General features: G+C 41.3%; 2 protein-coding genes across 6 annotated transcripts in view; one reads left to right on the top strand and one right to left on the bottom strand.

Annotated features, from left to right (window-relative positions):
• SMAD1 (SMAD family member 1) overlaps positions 1-15181 on the bottom strand; it is a 112654-nt gene extending 97473 nt beyond the window's left edge. Inside the window, exon 1 of the mRNA XM_051618188.1 lies at positions 15163-15181. The gene's annotated coding sequence lies outside the window, so the exon portion shown is untranslated. The remainder of the gene's footprint in view (positions 1-15162) is intronic.
• A 5860-nt stretch (positions 15182-21041) lies between these two features.
• The window catches only part of OTUD4 (OTU deubiquitinase 4), a 35554-nt gene continuing 31476 nt past the window's right edge, over positions 21042-25119 (top strand). For 2 of the 5 annotated variants that reach the window (XM_051617699.1, XM_051617695.1), the window contains exon 1: positions 24369-24972. In XM_051617699.1, the coding sequence (XP_051473659.1) occupies positions 24808-24972 (165 nt within the window). In that variant the 5' untranslated portion in view covers positions 24369-24807. Of the gene's footprint in view, positions 21080-22447; positions 22465-24367; positions 24973-25119 lie in introns of those variants that run through there. The other 3 variants (XM_051617696.1, XM_051617697.1, XM_051617698.1) reach the window with 3 other exon arrangements.

Here is a 25119-nt window from a genome sequence, read left to right as displayed (position 1 = left end):
TAAGCTTTGGGCTTCACATCACTTATGATGTCTCATCACAACAATGGGGCACAGTAAAAGAAGAGGAAGTAGTTTCAAATACTAGTTGGGTTCACATCATCTGAATGGCTACCAGATGGGGCTCTGAGCTGCCTGGAGATTCCACCTGGGGGGTTAGAGCTGCCCATGCACTCCGCAGTAGGATGAATGGGCTCTCTGTGTCACCACCACCCTGAGTGTGAAACCCAGCTGATCACATCTGGTGAGTCTTGAGGTATGCCAATGGAGCAGACATCAGTAGGGAACCCATGGGCAGGAGGAAAGATGGACAGGGCTTCCTGTATTGTCCAGGAGTTCCTTAACTGTCTGGTTTACATGATTTATTAATTCTTTGGGATTAGGCAGTAAGCTTCTGCAGCTAGAGAGAGTACAATGTTTTGAGTAGCTGCATGGATTTTAGTGCTGTCCTAGCAGCCAAGGCTGGGGAAGGCTTAAAAAATCTTTTCTCAGAGATCCGGAGCTACAACAAAGGGAACGTGAAATAAATATAGTGATTGCAATCTGAATATTTCAGTTTCTGTTAGTAAGAATATATAATATAAATACAAAAGCACACCAGATTATCCATATATTCCCTATACAGGGAATTTTAACAGTAGTTGGAATATTTTTAGTTTGGGGGTATCAGATTTAGCTGTGTACCATAGAGCTAAAATTACAACTCATTTTCTGATACTTGAAGCATTTGTTCTCAGAGTTGACAAATGGGTGTTTACCTGTAGTGAACTTAAAATTCAGACATAAATTTAGACAGTAAGCTAAATTAAATCTATAAAGCTTACTCTCTGCAATTTATATATTAGTCATCTATCAGAGACAAAGTATCTCAAAGTACTTGAAAAAAGTACAACTTAATATCCACTCACAGGCTGTGTGCGTGAAACTAGCTGTTCTAATAAGCTACTTCATTTAGAAATTAAATCTACTTATTTATTATTGCACAACTAAAAAAGTATTTTGAACTGAAAAATGTGGCAATTTTTTTGTTGAACTGCATGCAGTGGGTTGTTTTGTTTTTGTTGAATATCTCGTTAACTATTTGCTGTTTTGATTCTTAATATGTAGCTTCTTGTATATTCACATTAGTGAAATCAGGTCAAGAAGTCTATTGTGTACAGTGTCGTGGTTTGGGCCCAACACCACAACAAAGAACCAGCCCTGTGGCCACTCAACTCAACTCCCCCCCCCTCCAACACACACACAGACTGGGATGAGGAGGACAAAGCTCCTGGGTTGAGACAAAGGACAAGGAGAGTTCTTCACCCATTAAGGTCCTGGGAAAAACAGACTCAACTTGGGGAAAAAATAATAATTTAATTTCACATTTATCAAACACACACAGACAACACACAGAGCAGGGCTTGCATATGTTACCCCACCCCTCTCTTCTTCCCGGGTCCAAATCACTTTGTTCCCGGTTTCTCTCCCTCCTTCCCCCCAGCGGCACAGGGGGACACGGACTCCACAAATACTGGTACTGGGTTTACCTAGTAGCAGTTTTGGTCTGTCTTGAAAGGAGACATCATGGGAGGAAGGACATCTGGGTCATGTTTTCATGCCTTTATTAGCAACCAGTAGGAAGAAACTAACTTCTTAAATGAAAACTTTAATTTGTTGTAATGACATGTTGCCAAGTGTGAGAGCTCTAAAAATGAAGCTCTCATTTGATTATGTACTGAGTGACAGTATTCTTCTTACTGAAGAAATAATGAACTCACAAGTTCTGTGCTCCTAGAAGTGCCATTCCTTGAACAAGATGTAAAACTTGAGTCCAGCACATATGATTAAATAAAAGATTAATAGAGAAATACTGATATGGATAACTGTATTCCACTGAGCTGAATCTCACTGCTCTTGTAGTTGTCCCGTAGTTTTGATTTGCACTGATAACAACCATGATTAATCACAGAAGTATCTGCCTTTTAACATTAACTGTGAAGACAATTAATGTGTATGTACTGATCTATCCTGAGTACCATCTGCACTGAAACGTGAGCTCAAAAGTGTCTGATGCTTGTAGTATGTCAGACCCAAATTAAAAAAGAAAGCACTTAAATCATGCAAGAGGTTGAGGTTTTCAATCTGATTTTCAAACTAAGCCATTTAGATTTGCCTCATCAACTAATTTAATCTTCTGGATCCTTACTGGGAAAAAAAAATGAAAAAGAAGCTTCTCTTCTTTTTTACAGCAATACCTGGCTTCCACTGATTTCACATCTTATTTGATCTGTCCTTTATTATATGCCATAAGAGGAAGACTGGCAGCAAGCAGTCTTCTAAACAAACAAATGACTCCAGACTGTACGTCAGATACTTTGATGTCAGATACTCCAATGTCAAATACTCCTATCAAGGAGGCACATCCTCATTGCATAGTTCTTGCAAGGTATTCACCACTTGACAAAGCATTGACTCAAAAACGTTCAAATCCCTTTTGAGGGTTGCTGTAGACTACAATTCTTGGAGATATGAAATGAAGCATGGTGGTAAACGCTGGAGTGGGAGTTAAGAGTAAAAAGGCAGCCTGATAAATGTCTCGAAAGGCTTCTACTCCTTCACTGTTTTCTTAACAGAAAACAGTTTTATTTTTATTTTCCATTCAATTCACTCTACCTTATTTTTTTAAGTGAAGGTAAACAAGAAAATTGACAAAACAAGTGCTTTTTGTAAAAGTAAAAGCTGTGCATTTATGTGGGAAAATAGTCTCTTTTTGACAAAGAGGTTTTCTGTGTTTTCCTTACCTGCTGCACTATGGGAAAACAAACTCCCATTCACTTTGTGCAAACTGTAATAATCTGTATCCTTGTTTTACTGTACTCTGTGGCCATTGCTGCCATCAGAGGAAATTCACATCCCCTGAAGAAATATTTTATAGTTTAAAAATATGCATATGTACATATATACTTCTGAGAATTTTCCAATCTGAGGAGTAGGAAAATTACTCACTGGGTTGTAAGTTTAGGGGCTGATGCTTTCACTTGATGTTGCACTGCACAGAACAAAATTGATCTGTTCAGGATTTATAGAAATATGGCTACATGGGCAAAGACTAGACACAAAATCTGAGAAAAAAATACTTGGACAACTGACATGAATATAAGGAATCAAACATATTTTCCCACTTTCTATCTCATACTGTGGAATGGAAATGTTCATTTTTTTTGGCTGATGTTTACCCACTAAAAATATCAACTGTCAGAAATTTTATATAATGTGATATATTTGAATGAAGGTTGAGAGTCAGCTAAATAATTCAATGATTGATACAGTGATGAGGGAAATAATGGCTTATTTCTACCCATAGTTGACCTCATATGTTAATTTTGTAGACTTACTCAGGTCTTCAAATGGGGCAGGAGAACAATCTTGATGTCTCTCAAAGGAAAGGGTGTGGTACACAGCTAGGGGAAAGAGAACTGAGAGAAATGGAACATAAAAAATGTGCATTAAATGTATCAAGGCAAGGACTCCAGGCCACATTTAATAAAACTAGATGAAACATCCACATGTCAAAAATTAAACTTTAAAAAGTTTTCTTACAGTGATAGAAGAAAGATGTGCAGCTAGCTGTAAGAGAGGAAGACAAAACATCACTGCACTGCACTAGGTCTAGTTAAAATGTTAATAAACAACTGAAAGCCTCTACACATGACGAAGTTCCACTAATGCCAGTTGCTAGTGATAAAAGGTTCTACAGGTAAACATAGGGACAGCTGACATGCAGTCTTCAAGGAGGCATGTATATAAACGGGTGACTTCACTTTTAGCACAGCCCAGTTGGAAAAGTCCTGAGGCTGGTGCAGACCTCAGCACAAATTTGACAAGCTGCTCTATCTCACAGCTGAAGTCACCTGAAATTAAATTTCCACAGAGCAGCGTATCTGGACCACAGATCACCCACACAACTCACCCACTTCATCTTCATACATACAGACATAGCTTGAGTAATTCTGCTATGGGGTACTGAGAGCCAGAATGCTGTGAAGTAGTGAAGGGGACCAGGACCTAGCTCAGTTATTGTAAGATCGGGGACATGTATCAATGAGTATCAATGTGGGGGAGCCTGAGTAGGTTATTACTACCCAGTGAGGTAAACTTTTCAATCATCCCATGTTTACAACTCAGCTTATGAACTTGGTAGCAGGATGTAGATATTTTACCTAATATATTAAGAAGTTTTGTCTGTATTATTCACATGCTAACCTGTGTTTGCTTGCTTTTGCTTGTTTTTATTAATGAATTTATTTTAAAAATCACAGTACTGTGAGCAAGTGAAAAACCTCAGCGTCACAGGAGAAAGCAGCAATGAACTGTCTATGAATCAGGAAAACACTAAATTCAAGGGCAAGAATCCTGCAGGGATCCAGGAAATGCCAGGAGGTTAACTTACTGGTCAGCTAAAGAAATTTAAGGCACAGCTGAGATGAAGCAAAAATGGAGTAGGTGGCTGACATGTTTAAGGTCTGGGCAGCAGAGTTCCCAACTTTTCAGCCTGTCCCACCCAAGTTTAACATATGTGGAAATCATGAGAAACAGAAGCAAGGAAAAAATATGGGAAGAGTCTAAGGGAATAGAAACCATGAGGCTTCCCTTAATGTGCATGAAGACTAATGAATGAGAGGGAAATAATTTTCTTCCTAAAGATCTATAAAATATAAAAAGTTCTTGAATCTGAAACTGGGTTACTACAGCTTACATAAGGGTATGTCTGTGTACAGGGGGATATATATACACATGTGGTTTTGGATTTGTGATTAAAGGTTGTTTAGCTAAGGGAGAAGATCACAGTGTTAGGACCATATTTGGAAGAGGAATGATTTTTAAGTATCCTTTGCAATCCTTGATATCTTTTTTGTTCAAAATTTTTAATGAAAATTCATTTCTCAAAGCAGTTTTATAAATACAGAGACAAAATACTGCAGTGAGAAAACTTTTTTTCTATTTAAATGAGAAGCTTAGTTAGCTACAGAATCACTGCTGCCACAAATACTACCACAAAAAGGGAACCTGGTCTGCTATGTTCAGCTTCTAGTATTGCACTCAGCAACACAAATAATTTTAAGTGTATGATTAACCCTTTCCTGAATCAGAGTCCAGAATGGCCCTAGTATTCTTTCCAGCCCAGTACAATTACTGGATTAGATGCACAGAAAGTGAGTGGCATAAGATAATGTGCCCATTCTAAGGGAGAGATTCCTTCTTTTAGACTTTCTGCATGCACTGTATTATTCTGTGTCCATTCCTGCTTCATTAATATTAATAAAAGCTTGTATTTTCAAGATATTTATAATACTGAATTACATTACTCCGTGGCTCTAATTATGTTATTTCTTGAATTCCAAATTGACTCCCAGCCTTACTCATTTTACTAGGTTTAAATAAGAATATGATTCATCATTTACAGAAAACATATTACGTAAGTTACAGTTTTGCAGTTGAGCATGCTGATTGTCTGCATTGAAGCTACAAATAGGAAAAGAAATAGAAGGGATTTTCCTATCCTTAGTCTGAAATTAAACTTAGACTGGATATCAACCACGTGAGGTCTGGCTGAAATGAGAACAGAAAACATCCATCACATGTTTTAGATGTTCCAAAGTATTAATAGTCTGGGACTGGTTTTAAAAGAAAGAAAGAGCTGTGCTACGGAAGGATGTGAATCCCAAGTAGAACTGCTGCAAAAAAAAAGCTGTACTTCCTTTTTTCAGTTGGATTCTTCATGAGGAAAATTCACTCCATATGTAGCACATATAATAGTTTTGCAATTCTAATGAAAAGTGTTAGCTCCAGGCAGATTATACAGCACCAAAACTCGAGTACATTCAGCAGTGCACTGTGGTCTACAGATGTGACTCCAATAATAGTAAGTGAGCTCATCCTTAGTGTGGAAGATTATTCATTAGGGAGAGAATAATGTAAGTGATATGATCATTACATCACCTTTTCCTGTACATTATTCTCACTACAGCTGACAAGGAAAACATTTCTCAGTTTTAAGTTACATTATTTTCAAATTTTGCAGAGCCCAGATAAAAGTCGTATTTGAAATGATACATACTTTTAAAGTTCCCCTTGATAACAAAAAAGGGCTAATGCTGCAGTGTTGATTTTCTTGTTCAATGTCTCTGTAGCTGTTTTCTTCACATAAAATAGTTATTCCATATTATTGCATCCCACATCTGTTAACACTAGCTATTTTAATTTTTAGGTAAAGGTTTTGAAGAAAAAATGTTTTGATTCTATATAATCAGAGAATCACAGAATGAAGGCTTTTGGTTGAAAGATAGTATCAATCTTATTAGTGTAAAATATTAATATTAAATTGAAAATTGCCATAAGTTACAAACTCAGGGAAATCTATGTTTATATTACAGCAGTAACATGTTTGAAGGAGGATGGAGTCAATGAAGAAATATTTAAAGACTTCTTGGCTTTTTCTGTGCTCTTGGTAATAATGGTTTATATCCCTATATTCAAGGATGAGATGAAATCCACATTCATTATTATTATGATGGAATTTATCATGATAAACAGTGTGTCTACTGATACTGCTGCATAAAGGACAAAATCATCAAACCAACAGCAGTTCTCCTAATTTTGAGATGGTGGCATTAATAATTTTGAAATTATGCATAATTTGTTCTTATTTTTTCAAATCAGACTCCTGTTCCACAATGTCGTCAGTACCTGCAGTCAGAATGAGAATTATTATCAACAGTTTGTAAAAGCCTTAGCCTAGGCTTTATGAGTACAGACATAGACATTTGTATATCATGGCCTACTTTTTAAAGTTTCCACTAACTAAGGATGTTGTGAGGATTTGGAATGCTTATGTGCAAATAGCCATTTTTAACTGAATTAATTTAGAAAAAACCACCAGTTTCAAAATGTAAACAGTAGTCCTATTTGTGTTGCAGATATCCTTCAGGCAGTTAATAGAATGAAGTTTTAAAAATAAACCCATTCACTCCATTTAGGGTATGTGATGGACTGTTGAGGAGGGGAGCAGGAAGAGACTTCAATCAGTTCTGCTGTTTCAATGGCAAATGCCTCTTTGCAAAACCACTTGCCATTAACAGAAAAGAAACATGTTGTTGGCTTAATCATAGGAGAGCGAAACTGGTCCAAGTAATTTGTGTAAGGAAATCATAACAAAATATTTATCCTGGTTTTGGCTTCTTTGCTATGGTATCTATGTCATGCACTTGTTGCATTCACAAGGATTTCCTGCTGCTGTGCACATCAAGCTGGTGTACCATGTGTTCCTGTTTTTGTACTAGATTGTTTTTCCTGCCTCAGCAGTTACCAAGCAGTGCAGTATCAGTCACCACGCGGAGTGAATGCTACAACATCACTAGACAGACCTTCCAAATACAGTTCAATGCAATTTGGGAAACCTGTTCATAGATAAAAAATTAATTTTTCCTCTAATTCCTATCATTCCCAGATGTGAACAGAATTGGAAATGTTTTCTCATTTTTAAATTAAGATTTCTGTAGAACCATGTGTGAAAATGACGATTAGTAATATCATAATATATAATGTCATAAAATATAAGACTTCCCAAGAGTTTTTTTGTTAACTTTCAGGTTTCTTGCCTATAGTTGTTCAAATTTTGGGGGGTTCATGCCTGCAAAATTTCTCCCCTCCCCAAAGACCTAGAATGACATTTTTTCTTTGAAGTAGTGGCATTTTAAAATAATCTCCTGATTACAGGTGGGGCTGTAGAAAAACAACAAGCATTACAAGATTATACAACTGTAAAACTATCTGTGAAAATTTTAAAACAAAACAATACCTTTTGTCACACAGACAAAACCACATAGTTGAGTTAAATCCTTCTTTATCATAATAGTGCTACTTTAATAAACAGATTTCAAGATGAAGCCTGTAACTTCCAGTCTTCAAGGGTAGTTTTCAGAGTAGGTATTAGCCATGTAACCAAAGTGCTCATATAGAGCCCAGTACCAGAATACTTCACTGCTACTTCTCAAAAGACCTCCATGAGATATGCAAGTACCAGTCCCATCACTTCACAGGTTTGGGATGCAAATACATTATTCTTCTGCAGCAGAAGACCTTGTTGCTAGCACCTGCACTGGCTCACATCTGCCATCCTTGTTGTGTCACCAGAGCATATGCCCACCTGGGTGTCTTTGCGAAGGCAGCATGTGTACACTTGTATGAAATTTTAGTGGTTAAAAAAAGTTTGTTATGAGTGGGAGCAGAAGCATCTAGGTTATGTCATTATCAGTGTGGTTGGTGTCTCAGGGCTGGTATGGGAAGATAGTTTGTTTCAAAGGAAGGTTTATGTTTTGCCAGCTTACAAACTTGTGTGGGAACACAGGACAACTTTTCTTAGAAAACTTTGTAGTGTAGATGAGGCCTGAGGAAATGAGGCTCTCTGGTTCCAAGGACACTTCTCACACTGACAAAGCTAGCTAAGTGCTTCCAGCCCCCATTCCTCATCACTGATCATTTCCACGTCTGTGCTGACACCCTCTTTGTTCTAATGTGATTGTCTGTAGAGCTGAATACTAAACCAGACCAGAGAGCTGATCCAACTTTGAAAGCACGCCTCCTCCCCCTTTTTTTTTCTATTTTTGAGGACATGCTGTTGAGAGAAACTTCCATAGAACCAAGATCTGCAAAACTAGGGACAAAGTCATTCACAACATTACAGCAAAAAGAATATAGATATCTAATTAAAGTTGTGAATCTGATCTTATATGACTTGTTTAGAATAATGAGAATCCAGATATTTGGATTATTGCAGATTTCATTGGATTATTCTCCCACAGCCTAAAACTCAGTTAATCTTCTTTTCCAGTTAGTATAGAATCAGAGAATCATAGAATGGTTTGAGTTGGAAGGGACCTTAAAGATCATCTAGTTCCAACCCCCCCTGCAGGGACATCTCCCACTAGATCAGGCTGCTCAGAGTCCCATCCTACCTGGTCTTGAACACTTCCAGGGATGAGAGGCGTCCACAACTTCCCTGGGCAACCTGTTCCAGTGTCTCACCACCCTCACACTAAAGGATTTCCTCCTAATGTCTAACCTAAGTCTCCCCTCTTCTACTTTTGACCCATTACCTCTTGTCCTCTCACTAACACGTTCTTGTAAAAAGTTCCTCCATAGCTTTCCTGTAGCCCTTTCAAGTACTGGAAGGCTGCTTACAAGGTCTTCCCGGAGCCTTCTCTTCTCCAGGCTGAACAGCCCCAGTTCTCTCAGCCCGTCCTTGTAGGAGAGGTGCTCCAGCCCTCAGATTATCTTTGTGGCCCTTCTCTGGACTTTCTCCATGAGGTCCGTGTCCTTATTAGTAAATTAGTAGAACTTTAATCTGTTGTCTTCTAGATGCTGAAGTTGCATAAATTTCACAAATTTAATTTCAATAGAGGTACCAAAAATGTTGACTTAAGCCCTAAATGACATTAGGAAAAATTTCTTTAGTGTAAGGGTTGTGAGATACTGGCACAGGCTGTCCAGGGAGCCTGTGGATGCCCCCTCCCTGGAAGTGTTCGAGGCCAGGTTGGACAGGGCTTTGAGCAACCTGGTGTAGTGAGAGGTGTCCCTGCCTATGCAGGGGGGCTGGAACTCGATGATCTTTAGGGTTCCTTCCAACCCAAACCATTCTGTGATTCTATGATACGCAAATGTAACAGGATACCAAATATATTTGCATTAAAGATCTAATTGAATTAACTGTTCACACAGTTTCTTCAGTTAGCTTCTCACGGCTTCATTTACGGCTCAACTATCTCAATTTTTGATAGAGAGATTTAAAAGGATTTTTCCCTTCCCCAGGGATTAAAGGTAGTGATGAACACTAATTAGCCACCTGCACCCCTTGCACAGTGCTACAGTTTGTTTACCTTCCAAAGGCTGCTGCACCCCTGGGGAAAAGTCACAGTGTGGTAGGTTTTTTCTTTTAAACATGTCAAGTTCAGTTCATTCAATAAAAGCTTGTTTTATTGCAGTTTATGCAATTTTTAGCATTACTAGGAAGAGAGTCTTCTTTTCTTACAGTGCTACCTGGATTCAGTAGAAGAGAAAATAAATACTGTTTCTTTTTCTTCACTTTTTGGTGTTAGCTGCAGCCCTTTGCTCACAATATATGAAAATGAGACTTGTAGCAATCACAACAGCTTTACTCATGTTAGCATAATGCAGAATCCACTAAATAGCCAATTAAAATATAAGGGAAAAACCAGAAATAAATAAAAGAAACCTCCTTTCAAATCCTTTCATGCAATGATGTTTAAGTAGTGGTGTTTTTCTATTTATTTATTGTCAGACCGTGTCTTTGAATTAAGCACTATTTAGGACTAGCTGCTGATATAGTTGTAATTTAAACTGTGTTCTGATTCTTGTTTGCTATTTTTCCTTACCATGACTGGCTAAGAATGGTAAAAAATGTTCTGCTTTGTTTGTCTTTTATAAGTTCTGACTCAGTGGCAGGCAAGTACTACTTATGGGCCTGATGTAAAGCCTAGTGAAGTCAACTGGAATGTTTCCAATGACTTCACTAGACTCTGGATTGGGTCTGAAGTGCAGCAATTTACTCAACTCTGAAGTATAAATTACAGACATAAAAACCAAATTATTTGTGTGTTGCTGGATTACTGACAGCGAAATGTATGATGTCAGAAAAATAATAGGCAGAGATAGCCTGCACAAGTTGTAAAAGCTTAAAATATAGCCAAAGATAGGGAAATATTATTTGGCAAGAATAGAGACAGTTTCAGTTCCAGTGCCGATGGAGGAAAGTTGAGTAATTTGACAGACAATTATGTGATTAATCTAGCAGGAGAAGATGCTATCTCTGTCTCATTCAGTCACCACTCTACCGCCTGATCATTGGCCTACTACCTGGATGAGATGATGGTCTGCTGTCACAGCAGGAAGACCTCTGAATGTGTAACAACCAGTGGAAATCCCTTTAGAAACGTTAAGAATTCCAGTGGCCTAAACTCAGAGCAGAAGTGAACAATGTCAGCCAAATACATCAGCTGATTCTGTTGCCAGAGTAAGTATGACAATGTTGAAGAGAACTGAATGTGAATGCTATTTAAACAATACTAAGTCAAGCAATCTCCACCTGAAACGTAACACTTCGGTTTAGAGAACAATCTCCCAAATAGTGTTCTTCTGAAATTTTTGTCTTGATGAGTTAGGAATGATACAGTCATCTAGGTACTTGTTTCAGTCAAAACCTGCTTAATTTCCCCTTGTTTGAAAACCTGAGGAAAGCCATTTTACCTTAGCTACCTCAGAGAACTCACCAAAGTATTTGTTGCTAAGTGGTTATTTGGCTGAGAGAACTCTTTTCAGGTGAGTATTTTACTTCAGCATACAATAATTGAGGAGTAATTCTACTTTGTGAAAATATTGATTAATTTGGAATAAACCTTTTTTTTTTTTTCCTTTTCTTTTCCCCTGGAAGAGCCTATCCAAGCAAGAGCTGTTATTCTGAAATAACTGATTATGGACCAGCTATGCCAATCCAATTATAAAGATGTGTAAAACCTTAGTATTCAAATATTGATTTCTCCCAGATCAGGAGTATTTTAGCTTTCAGAATTTGGTTCAGTTTATTTTTTTAGCTAGGTGTATATCTCTCTAGCTTCACCTTATTAGGAAATTGGAAAGGATTTTTATTTAGAGAGGTATTTACATAAAATTGTTCGTATTTTAAAAATGCAAAAAGAAATGTGAAATTGGGATTTAATATGGGTAAAATACCTGTAACATCAGTAGGTAATACTACACTGTAAGCCACAGAAGTGAACAACATCTTTTTGTTTAGAAAGTTGACATGCAGAATTAAATTGTATTTTTAAAAAGATACAAAGGTGCAACTTTAAAATGATAAGGTGTGTTTCTTCAGTTAACTATTTTTGCCTTACATCAATTTATATGTGTGATTTATACAGTAGCATTTACTGATTTGCTTTTAAGTAATATTTTGCTCCTAGAAACCATATCTTCCTCTCCCAAAAGCAAACAAAATCACTTGTGAATAAGCAAAAAAACCCCTTTTAGCGATTCCTTTTCTATTCAACTTTCTCCATAATTGACTCCCTTTGTTTGCATTAATTGTTTTCACAATTGAAACAGGGATGGATAGGGAAATTGGACAGGCAAATGGAAAAGAAAAATCAAAGAGTTGTTTGGTTTTTGTGGGTTTTTTTAAATTATAAAATCAGATAACACAATGAAAAATACAGATAAGGTACTGGTCAAACAAATGTTTCCTCAGATCACACCCGTGCCTTTAAGTATGGCTATGTTTTACCACTACATCAGCCTAGTAACAGATTTTCCTCACAAACTTTTCCTCACTTTCTGCCTCACACTGTCATGGTCACCATAATACTATCCAGGCGGGAACAAAAAGAATGGGAAAGGGAAAAGAGAATAAAACCTTGGAATAATCCTTGGAACAAAAAATTCTGAGCAACTGGAAATGCTTTTCTTTTAAAAATCACTATACAGGAAAAGATGCTTTTCTGAGGTAATTCTTTCCCTTTCTTTTTATACTGGCTATAGCAGAAACTGTCTTATTTTTCTTAAACAGCACCAATTTTCTGCTGGGCAGATCACATACAACCTCACCTCACTGGTGCTGTGCACTTTGTTCCAGTAAAACATGTTCAAATTTATGTATGTGTACTCCCTGTGAATTGATGTTGACAGGTAATAAACTATTTGATGCAAAAAGCTTTGTTTAACATTATAAAAAAAAAATTGCTAGGATTCCCAGGAAGGATTTTTACAGATATTTTCCCACATAAGATGGGCAATTTGACAGTATGAAAAGTGAATTCCAGTTCTCAAAGTTTCATTTCATTTCATTGGGAGCCAATAGGATTTAGTGGCTAGACTAGTTTAAAAGACTAGGAGCCAGAAAGGTTTAACATTTTCAGGAAGTCTGAGCCATTTTGGGCTCAGACTTGGGGAATTACTTTGGGCTAATCACTGAACCGTGATGTTCTTTAGTAAAATAATCTGTAATACTGGGTCAAATCCCCTCTTCTCCCCAAAAACCAAACCAAACACCTAATTGAGAATCAGACACTTAAGTCTGGTTCAGTTCTCCAAAGTAAAGAGACTACAAAAAGGAGTAAAACAAATATGTCATGAGAAGACATTCCTTTAGCAACCTTACTAAGTCAAACTGAGATGCAATGAAAAACTATTTAACTGCAAAGTTGTATATCTACTTGATTATTAAATGCTCACTTTGAAACTGAAATTCAGAAATCACTTAGGTAGCTTATATAACTTATATAGCTACGATCTCACTGACATCAGAAAAAAAAAAAAGGTGGATATCCATGCATCCTGTGGAGTCTAAACTTCATGCACACAAAAGAAGACACTTTTAAGTCAAGGAATCAGGCACTGGCAACACTCAGTACTTGGTGTTCTTCATTGACACATATGCTTACTGTGCATTTTTATGGTATTGTATCAAAGAATAAATGGTTGCCATAGCCATTGTTCTACTCTGGACACTACCCTCAGACTGACTCATGGAAAACAGCAACACTGTTACCATATAAAGATGTACAGCAAACGGAAAATTAATCTGACAGCTAAGACACAAGAATAGAGATCAGGAGCCCACCCAGGTTCCATTTTCAGATATGTCAGGTGCTTCCTGGATGAACATGTGTAGCATTGTCAAATTTTGATGTTCCAGTTTCCTCATCTATTAAATGGATCTATTAGCTCTTGTTACAGAAGTTCTGTGCTTTGAAACTGAGAGGAAAAAAGGCTTAAAAGGTCTGCAGTTAAGGAGGAACTTTGCTGACTATGGCAGCCTTACTCAATTCTTCGCCTTTTCAATTAATTCATCATTCAGCTAATTTGGCATCTCATTGAGAACAGTCTGTAGTCGGGGCACACACAGTTTAGATGCCTCTACGTGTCATCATCAGCTGAATTGATACCATCTCCTACACGGAATGCACAAGAACTTTGTACTTAAAACCACACAGAAGCCCTGTACCCTACTTAAATGCAACACAGTATGTGGAAAATCTAGTTTCAAACAATGTTACTCGCAGTGGTTCACAAAACTTAGGAACACAATGGTATTTTCAGCAAAGCAGTGTGCTATCAGTTATACTTCTTTTCATAATCCTAATCACATCTACTGTCACTTCACACTTCAACAACAGAACTAGACCCAAGCACAGCACAGGGAACCACTAATGTATCGCTTCAGCAAACAAAGAGCCTCTCGTGGCATCATGCCAACATTTCTGTGCCTGCACACGGCTGGCAGAGGCAGAACACATGGGAAAACAACCTGACGATCCCCTGCTGCTTTATTTACACCTCAGAATTGTTGAAATACAATGCCTGTGGACAGACCGAGCTCAAAACTGGACACTTCTCAGCCCTGTGCTGTGGAGCTTGGCTGCATCCTTCAGGTTTTCAGTAAAAGATAATTATTTTCTCTTTTTTCTTTTTTTTTTTCTTTCTTTTTTTTTTTTTTCGCGGGGGTTGCGGGGAGGTGAGACGAGAGGGGGCAGCACGAATGCCCTGCGTGCCCCTAACGAAGTGCAGAAGTTACTGCTGCCTTCGCTCGCCTCGCACACGTTGGAAAAACTAAAACCTAAAATGTTCAAGGAGCTAATGCCATCTAAAGGCTAATAAGTTGAACTACAATATATGGCAGCCCGCCTTATAACCATAAGGAAGACCACTGCATCCAGCTGCTGCAGCTTTTCTCTTATTCTGGTGCTGAGGCACCAGAAGGCTTTAACTGGAATGGCAAAAAAGAGTTCTTATTACTCAGAAAGACTGTCTCATAGAAAGTTCACCTCTTTGTATATGATTAAAAAAAAATAAATAATTATCACTAGAGCTTTATTAGTAACATGATTTATCCTCATTTATTAGTATTATTTCATTGCATTAGCACTTTATTTTAGCAAAGTTGACAGTAGTATGAAGTGCTGCTCATTTCAAAACACATCAGCAGTCAAAAAATTAATATTCTGCAACAATATTAGAGATTTCTATATTTGAATTATATTTGTTTCAACTTTGCTAAAAAGACAGGCTCCTCCATTCATGTACAGCCTTCTTACACATGAAGAAAAGTACCTGGTTTCTAGAAGATCCTGACTTTGTTCTTGATTTAAGTATAAGGCTAAAGAAGTCGCCTGGTAAATTATCCAGATTTCTAAAATAAAAAATAAGAAAATAAATCAGGTTGGTTAAATTAAAATTTAATTTCAAAGATGTTTGCTTCACAAAACAAACACTACAAAAGTAGTATATTAAGCAGTATTTTCAAGCTCTAAGGAAAGTCAAGCTGCTGAACAATTACTCTTGGTTTGCTGAACTGTGAAACCAATTTTTGACAAGCATCTTATTCAGCAAGCAAGGTGGTGGTATCTTCTTCATTTCTGTTTATTCAACTAGCTCCTGTAAATGAATTATCCCAGCTGATTTTTCTCATTATTTTCATCCATAAATAAAAAAAACAGATGGAAAAAGACAGGATGACCTCTACTAGTTCTACACACTTGAAAGACCGAGTGATCAAACAAATTAAATTATCTTCCTACAAGTATATTCCCATTTTTTAAATAAAACTTTTCTCAATGCAAAACATACTTAGATAATTTTTTAAGAAAAAGGTTCAAATACATTCACAGTAAACTTATTTAACCAAAGCAACTATAAAGAGTTTTTTCTCATTATTTTCTTGCAGTTCCCATATTTATCCACTAGGAATTTGTTACGAATCACAAGCAAAAGCATAATAATTATCTAGTAAAAAAAGAAATGCAACAGTCCTTTTCTAGAGTAGCAAAATCTACACAAAAATTGAGAATCCATAAAATGTTATCTTAAAGTCTGAAATGTCTCAGATGAGGCAGCATACTGTCTGTTAGAAAAAAAAGCGCTAAATTATGCATAAAGACTATAATCAGCACATTTTAATGGTTACCAAACAGTGAAACATCAGTATTTAAGAAAAAATACACCTGTAATTCAAGATTAAAAGCAATCATTTAAATCAAAGTTTCCTGTTCACTGATTTGATCCATTTTCATGATAGCTGATTCAAACCACTCCTTTAATAGGTGCTACTGTTACTCATTCTGAGTTACAGAAAATATTTTTTCTGGTTTTGAAACAAAATACTGCTGTCAGAGTCCTCACTTTTTTTAGCTGCAGTCACACATTTACTTCTGTAAACTGGATTATGTCCCTTCACTTCCTAACTCATACAATGGACTCTTCCATCCACTTTTTACTGACAAGCAGTGAGCTGCATCAGTTCCCTGTTCCAGATAAGACAAATTTGTTGCAACCACCACTAAATTGCTTTTTGAGAAGGATAGTCTAGGCACAAAAGGCTGGGAGCTAAAACAAGCCTGGGGAAAAGGTGGGACTCTTTCTTTGTAATAGTCTTGGTTGTTCCTGGCTGGATGCCAAGTGCCCACCAAAGCTGCTTTATCATTCCACTCCTCAGCTGGACAGGTGAGAGAAGATATAATAAAAGGCTTGTGGGTCGAGATAAGGACAGGGAGAGATCACTCACCAGTTACTGTCATGTGCAAAACAGACCCAACTTGGGGAAATTAGTTTCACTTATTAACAATCAAAATCAGATAATGAGAAAACAAAAACTGAATATTAAAATGCCTTTCCTCCCACCCCTTCCATCTTCCTGAGCTTAACTTTACTCCTAATTTTCTCTCCCTCCTCCCCCCGAGCAGCACAGGGGGACAGGGAATGGGGGTTGCAGTCAGTTTGTCATTATCTCTGCCGCTCCTTCCTCCTCAGGGGCAAGGCCCCTCATGCTCTCCCTCTCCTCCAGGGTGGGGGCCCTGGCCCAGGAGACAGTCCTCCATTAACTTTTCCAACGTGAGTTCTTCCCATGGGCTGCAGTTCTTCACAAACTGCTCCTCCGAAGATTTCTTCCATGAAGTGATGTCCTTCAGGACCAGACTGCTCCAGCGTGGGTCCACTTCCATGGGCTGCAGGGGCACAGCCTGTCACCCGGCTGCAGGGGAATCTCTGGCGCCTGGAGCACCTCCTTCCCATCCTTCACTGCCCTTGGTGCCTGTAGAGTTTGTTTCTCTCCCATATTCTCACTCCTCTCTCTGGCTGCAGTTGCCCAGGTAGTTTTTTTTTTCCCCTTCTTAAATATGTTATCACAGAGGCACTGTTGCTGATGGGCTCAGCCTTGATCAGATAGACTTACATCTTCCCACTTTGGAATCAAAACCTGACTGTGAAAGGTATTATAAACTCGTAAAGAAAACCCTTCGTTTATCTTTAATGTTAAGGCTACGGCTTTTACCCTAGTTGGAGGGAGGGGGGGAGGGAGGCAGGCAGGCAGGCAGGCAGGCAGGCAGGAAGGCAGGAAGGCAGGAAGGCAGGAAGGCAGGAAGGCAGGAAGGCAGGAAGGCAGGAAGGCAGGAAGGCAGGAAGGAAGGAAGGAAGGAAGGAAGGAAGGAAGGAAGGAAGGAAGGAAGGAAGGAAGGAAGGAAGGAAGGAAGGAAGGAAGGAAGGAAGGGTTTACACTGTCTGTTTGATTATCTGTTGGTTTCTTCTTTTCTCTGTCATGCATGTTTGGAATCAGTCTGCAAATTGTGAACAAATATGACGAAGGGACAGAAGTCACTGTGCCAATAAGATTCTGTAAAATGAAAATCAATATCCGAGTCAAGGAGAAAGACCCAAATGACTGTCTCTAATGAACACTGAAGCTACCTGTCCTGTTTGGCCTCCTGGCACATGCCAAGCCCCATTGCACAAAACTATAGCATATTTGAGAATCAGGTGTTACACCTGCTACCTCTTGGTCAGCTAGCACTTTGGGAGCACAGAGGGAACGGGAACATAGCATAGGGCATGTCAAAGAGCTGAAAGTGTAAAGGGGTGCCAGAGCAATATGCGTGGCATCTAGAAATAAGGGAATATGATGGGAAGCTTTTACTATTGTTGTGGCAGGACATAGGTATAGGTGATGTAAAGAGAGAAGACACAAAACTGTGGGAAACTGGGATTCAGTATTTCTGCTGCTCCAAGAAGTGCTATGCTTAAAATGCAACCCTTCATCACTTACAAAACCTTTGGAATTACTTTTCTTGCCATATCTCTCAATATTTCTTGACTACACAAAACTACAGACCAACATCTTCAAGACACGTTACCAAGAAGTGCTTCTTAAGGGTAGAAGGAACAACTTCTACACAATGTGCCTTTTATAATTTCTGTTGGAAGTGAATGGTAACAATTTGTCTAAAAAAATCCAACCAAGGATTTTCTTCCCCAAATTAGAGACTGCAGTGGCATATTCTGACTAGCATCTCAGAATACACCTTCTATAGCAGCATCAAAATATGCAGCCCTTTTATCATGTATTTTTTTTTCCTACGTGGGACAGTGTTAACTAGTTGCTCTCAGAGGAATTCATTCTGCAAATCCCACCTAACCCTTCTGCCACTTGCTCTATTGTGCTGAGATATTAAGCTGCTGATTGTGCCATCAGCCCATCATTTTTTATGTACTGCCCACCTGAATGTTAAGTACCTCAAATCTGATGCAATAGTACATGCACATGGAAGGAAAGCGATAAAACACCAGGCTGGTGTTCTAGCCTTGACCAAAACTCTCCAGAAGGCAAAATGTTACTTGATTACTAAGTTTTTGAAGAAGAATAGTTTCAAACTCAAGTAGACTGCATTTCTGTAGTTTCCTGAGGTGTAATGAAGGAATGTAGATCCTGGAATACTGTGATCTTTGACTCATGCATAGAGCACAAAGATGCAGTCAGCTATAAATAGTATGAGGGAGTAATGCAGCCATTATTATATTCTGCTATGATTGCACTGCTATTCTTCAAGATGAGCATGAAATCCAGGTCTACTCTTCATCAGCAGAATTAAAAACAAGTTTGCTTACACACAGAAATCCATAATGCTTTTATGCCTCTATATTTAAGCCTGCTCCAGCACCCACTAATGGCAATAGAAATCGTTCTAATGACACAACTAAGTGTTGGACTGAACTATTTATGCTACCTCTGATGTCAGGAAAAGTGTTTTTCGACAGATAAGAGAATCTCTTAGTTACTGTTCAATTATTTTGTGTATATATATATTTTAAAGCTTCTGCATGATGGGCTCAACTGTTTTGTAGGTGTGAGTATGAACACAACCTAGTTAAGAAATGGTAAACATTGACAAAAGACTCCAAAACCAATAAATTGTGACTTGTCAAAACACACACATCTGATGGGAAACCAATTTTACCACAGAAGGATTGAACTAGAACTTTGAACAGGCTGTTCAGATTCGGTACAAGGGATCTGGGACAACTCTAACATCCTTGGTCTCTCAGGTTGAAGTTTGGCAAGGATCTGGCCTGGCACGACACCAGAACCAAAACCTGTTAACTCTGCTTAATCTGTTTTCTCTTTCCCACCTACTCTCTCTCTTGTGCTGGTGTCTGTGCAGCAAGCACACAAGAAAACGTTCTGAAGACCTCATCTCACTGGAAAACAGTGCAGGTGGGCCGGTTTTCTCGGTGCGCTTCACTACTGGGCAAAAACGCAGGCACACAGAAGCACTGCCAGCTGAAGTGTGTACTGTACTGTAACTTTGGAAACCTGAAACAGACAGTGATAATGACTTACACTGGGTTGGTTTTTAACCTACAGTCTTCAAAAGTACTGTTCACAGGCTAACTTCTACTTAACAGGCACAGAAAGGGTAGGTCGAATTGCACTTTACCAGGTAAGCGCAATAGTTTAAATAACCTTGGATTTCACAATAGTTTATCTAACTTTATATTTCAAACAGAAATGGTAATTTCAAATAAAGACGAAAATCTCATAGTGGACTAAGGAAATAGATGACCTAAACCAAACATTTTCTAACCAGACTACACTACTTGTTTTTGTTTCGTTTAGTGTTTTTACAGTGTACCCTTTAAGCATCAGGCTGTATCACCACTATTAATGTTTATGCTAGCTATTTTGAAGTATTTATTTATCTTCCCCCAAACACTCTGGCTGGATCACATGTTTAAGTGGTTTCCTCACCTGATTAAGCCCTTCATTTGGCAAAAAATAACAAAAAGTAAATAAAATTTGGATTTGCTACACACTTGCTTACTCATCTCACAACCTTCCCACTACTGAATTAGCCATTTTTACGGATTTCCTCCAGGCTGTTACAGCACTTCTGAGGAAGAGCACTGCGCTATTAAGACATGCACTGTGGCAGCACAGACCTGCCGAGGGCCGCTGGCCCCGCCGGCTGCTCCTCGCCTGTCCCACACCTGCTCTTCCGGGTTGTTAACAATTACCTGCCAGAAAAAAACTCTTAAAATCGCTTTCCGTCGCCCCCCGCCGCCGGGGGGAGCGCGGCGGGCGGCAGCCCGGCCCGGGGGCGCCACGAGGCGGGGCGTGCGAGGGCGGGGCGGGATCCCCCCACACCCCCCAGCGCTTCCCGCCCGACCTGCCGGCTGGGGGAGCGGGGACACGTCCCTCGGCCCGGACCACTGCGCGCCTCCCGCGGGTGGGAACACGAGGCGCCTGCCGCTCGCCCCGGCACCATCCGGCTCTCTAGGGCTGCCCAGCGGGAGCGCCCGGAGGGAAGGCCCCGCGCCAAACGCCGCCTCCCGCTCCAGCGCTTGGGCATCCTCCCCGGCCGCCTCCCTGCTCCCCCGTGCGGCAAATGGTACGCGCCGCAGCCGCCCGCACAGGTGTGGCTGGTGGGACAAACCAACGGCGGCCGGAGGGGGAGTGGCACAGGCGTGCGGCGAGGAGTGATGAGAGGGGGCGAGGCGGGAGGGCGAGAGCGGGACGGGGCTGGCGGCGGCCGCATCATCGGGGAGCGACGCGAGCGGAGCAGCCGCCGCGGGAGATTGAAGCGCCCGCGCCGCCGCTGGGGCCGCGGCCGGGCGAGCGGGGGGCGGCGCCGCTGCCGCCCTTACCCGGGGGAGGAGGAGGAGGAAGAGGAAGAGGAGGTGGGGGCCGCCCGCCCCTCCGCGGGTGAGTGCCAGTCAGCGGGGGGGAAGGGAGCGGGCCCCGCCGCGCCAGGAGCCCGGCTCCGCGCGGTCGGCTGCGGCTTCTGTGCCCACGCAGGCAGGTCCGCCGAGCAGGCAGGGCCCTCGTGGGGCTGCTGCTGCCTCGGGAGGCCGCTGGGCTGCAGGCCGCCCGGCCCGCTGCGGGCTCCCGGCCTGTGCCCAGCCGCCCAGGCTGGGCTCGTGGACGGGGAGGAGGCTTGTGGGGAAGCTGCGCTTCCTGTCCAGGAGCTGGGAAGGGCGGGCGTGGGGCTGGGCAAAAGCTGGTCCCAGCTCCCCGGGCGTGCTGCTTGACGTGTAGAGCAGACCCGCCCCTTTGCTAGCCCAGGTGTTGGCACAGGCAGGCCGCGACCTGAAGCACGAAACTAACCTTAGCTTAAAAATGAAGGTTTTTTTTTTTATTTTATTGCGGGTTTGGTGGGTTTTTTTATTATTATTTATTTTATTTTATTTTATTTTTAGCTTGCTGTAGCTTCCTGAGCTGATGGGGTTATGGGCAGCAGAAGCGCTTGTGTGGGCAAGGGAGGTTGGTGCAGAGGGGGAACTGGTGGCTGGAGCTGCTGCTGGTGGTGGTAGAAGTGTTGGTTGAAAGTGCTAATAAAAGTTGTTAATAAAGTTCCTTGCTAGTTAGAACATCTGTAATAACTTGTGGGTCACGTTTTTGCCATTCTTATATTGATGGTGCATTTATTTTTAATGTTAAGGAATTTCAGGTGTCTTTCTGTGGATGGGTTTCTCTGTAATCCAGAGAAACTGTGTTTACAGGCTAGATTTCTGCCATGAGGATGGCACCTCTTTAGAAATACACTGCTGCGTGTGTAGCAGTACTTGGAAAGATAAAATCTGTGGTTCATCATTGCCTGCCTGACTTAAGGAGTTGGTTGCAAAAAGAGCAGCTTTTAGGAAACTGGTAATTCTTTACTTTTCTCAGTTTACAGCTTATCAGAACTACATTTACATTCTGTCATTTACTGTATGATTTTGTGTGTACAGGCATTCTTGAATCTAACAGATGTGATGAAAGGTATTTGCCTTTCCCCTTACTGGTCTTTAGAATCACAATGGCAAAAGGCTCAGGTATGAGGGAAGACAAATTTGTGAACATGGCAGAGGATAGTTCTGTCTCTAACCATGACAAAGAGAGTGAGAAAAAATGAAATACTCCTAAGAAACTCTGTAACTAGTTACTAGTTTGATAGGTCTCAAAAATGTCTCGTCAAATTGCTTTTATCTGCAGAAGAAGCACCTTTTGCATGCAGGACCCTGCTCGTCTGAATTTCTTCAATGAATATGGTAGCTGAGTCAGTGGCAGCAACTGTTTGTAGTTCAGTCTTGAACCTTTCCCATCTTCTGGTGAGAAGCCTGAGCTTTCCCTCCAGCCGCTTGCTAGTGTTTTTATCTCGTGCTCCTTGTCTCAAGCATCCCCACACTGCCTAACCAGCTCTCTGGGTCTTGGATGTTCAGGTGCTCTTAGGCCTTTACTTTTATGTGTGTCAGTTTCTGATCTCCTTGTCTACAGAGATCTCTGGGAATTTGCTGTTGTTTCCAGTAGACCAATTTCTTTCTGGCAAAACTGGGCCTCGTGTTAGTAAAAAGGGGTTTGATACTGCATGTACAGCGCTGCTAGAGCACTAGACTCGGCCTGGCTTGTAACTTCTGCTTACTCAATCAGTTGTTATTATTGTATAGAGATCTCGGCTCAAGTCACTGCATTCCCATGTCTTATTCCTGTTGGCTGAAAGTAAAAAATCAGGGTTTTCATTCCTTCTGTCTTTGCCTCTCTTTCTTGCATTTAAATTTGTTCATTTATGCTAAGAAGTAACCGGTAGCATTTTATTTATTGCTAGTGCTACTGAGAGGTTTATAGCTCTCTCCCTTGTAGATGAAGTCATACAACTACAGTAAAAAAAGCCTTAAAAGTTTGGAAAGCTTCCTTATTTGTCACATTTTCTGTACCAGAATCTTCTAAAGCTTGTTAATAATGTCAGGCAAATTGTAATGAAAATGTTTGCAGCATCTTGCCACTAAGAGTGGTATACAAAATATTTAATATCCTAAAAGTATTGAACAGCTATAGATTTTTTAAAAATCCTTTTTTAATTAATTCTGCTTTTACTGTCCCAGTTTTATTTCCATCTTCTTTATTGCAAATGGATGGACTTCACAAATAATCTCACAATGTAATATAATGGGAAAAGAAAACACACCCCAAAACACCACACAATGCCACAGGCTTGGGGCAGAGTGGCTGGAAAGATGGCCAGAGGAAAAGGACCTGGGAGGGTTGGTTCACAGCTGACTGAAGATGACCCAGCAGTGTGCCTAGGCAGCCAAGAAGTCCAACAGCATCCTGGCCTGCATCACCAGTATTGTGACCAGCCTGACTAGGGAAGTGATTGTCTCCCTGCACTCGGCCTTGGTGAGGCTGCACCCTGAATCCTGGGTTCAGTTTTGGGGCCCTCACTGCAGAAGGGCAGTGAGGTGCTGGAGCATGTCCAGAGAAGGGCAGTGAAGCTGGTGAAGTGTCTGGAGAACAAGTCTTGTGAGGAGTGTCTGAGGGAACTGGGGCTGTTAAGCCTGAATAGAAGGAGGCTGAATAAAAGGGAGACTGAAGGGAGGTTGTAGTGAGGTGGGGATTGGCCTCTTCCAAGTAGCAAGTGATAGAACAAGAGGAAATGGCTTCAAGTTGTGTCAAGGAAGGCAGATTGGATATTAAGAAAAAATTCTTCACTGAAAGGGTTGTCAGGCGCTGGAACAGGCTGCCCAGGGAAGTGGTGGAGTGACCATCCCTGGAGGTATTTAAAAGACTTGGAGATGTGGTGGTGGGGGACGTGGCAGTGCTGGGTTGATGGCTGGAGTCGATGATCTGAGAAAGGTCTTTTCCAACCGAACAATCATGTGATTCAGAAAATCAAACTAAGACCACAAACCTCACATATCTGAGGATTAGATTTCAGACGTCCCAGTGTTAGTTCTAAAACTAAAAAGCCATTACGGAGTGAAACGAGCCGGACCGGCTGCAGGGCTGACAGCCGAGCGCGGGGTGGGCAGGGTCTGCCCCGCTCCCGGGCCCCGCGGCCCTGCCGGGGCTGGCCCCGGCCGCCGTGCCCGGCTCCCTCTTCCTCCTCCTCCGGGACTACCGCTCCCAGAAGCGCCCGGGCTGAAAGTGAAAATAAACGCCAGGTTACGCTGCCTCTTTTTTTTTTTTTTTTCCTTCTCCTTTTTTCCTCCCCCCGTGTCTGCCTGCTCTCCCCGCGGCGCTAGCACATGTCCTTTCTCTTTTGTTTTCCGCCTGGCAGGCCGGCTGCGCGCTCGGGCTGCGGAAGCCGCCGGGAATCGCCGCCCCGAGGGAGAAGTGGGACCGGGACCCCGCTGGAGGGGTCTCCAGCCGCTGCCGCCCGGCCCTCTGGAGAAGCCTAGGAGCGACGGTGTTTGTGCAGCTGGAAGCCCAGGCTACGGCGTGAAACTTTGCAGTTTCTCCCCGCGGTTCCCACATGCAAGTTGCTAACGTGAAACCGGCTGCTTTTCCTGCCGCTGGTGCTACCTCGAGTGCTGGGAGGGGAGGTGGGGGACAGCGCTCTCCTCCCCCACCTGCTGCTGTTTCCTTTTCCCGGCCCTAGAGCTGCTCGGTGACTTTTCCTTGCCATGTGGGGCTAGGAGAGGGACAGGGATTCTCCACGGCCTGAAGCGGTAAACATGGAGGCGGCGTGCAAACCCGACGGCGGGGAGAGGAGCCATCAGGGCAGCGGCATGGACGCCCCCGGGGACACTTCCATGGACTGCTACTTGCGATCTCAGGGCTTGTACAGAAAGAGAGTTGCCAAGGATGGATCTTGTCTTTTCAGGGCTGTGGCCGAGCAGGTAACTGCTAACATGAAGATACTTCGCGTGGGAAGTGGAGCTCATTAGTGGGTGATAATTGGCGTGAAAATGCAGACAAGTATAGGTTAAGGTTGCACAGTCGTGCGCCAAGGGGGGGAAAAATATTCTATCTTGCCGGGTGAGAGA

Source organism: Apus apus, chromosome 4, assembly GCF_020740795.1.
Source record: "Apus apus isolate bApuApu2 chromosome 4, bApuApu2.pri.cur, whole genome shotgun sequence".
Taxonomy (NCBI): domain Eukaryota; kingdom Metazoa; phylum Chordata; class Aves; order Apodiformes; family Apodidae; genus Apus; species Apus apus.
Note: the sequence above shows the minus strand (reverse complement) of the source record. Positions and strands in the feature narration are given on the sequence as shown.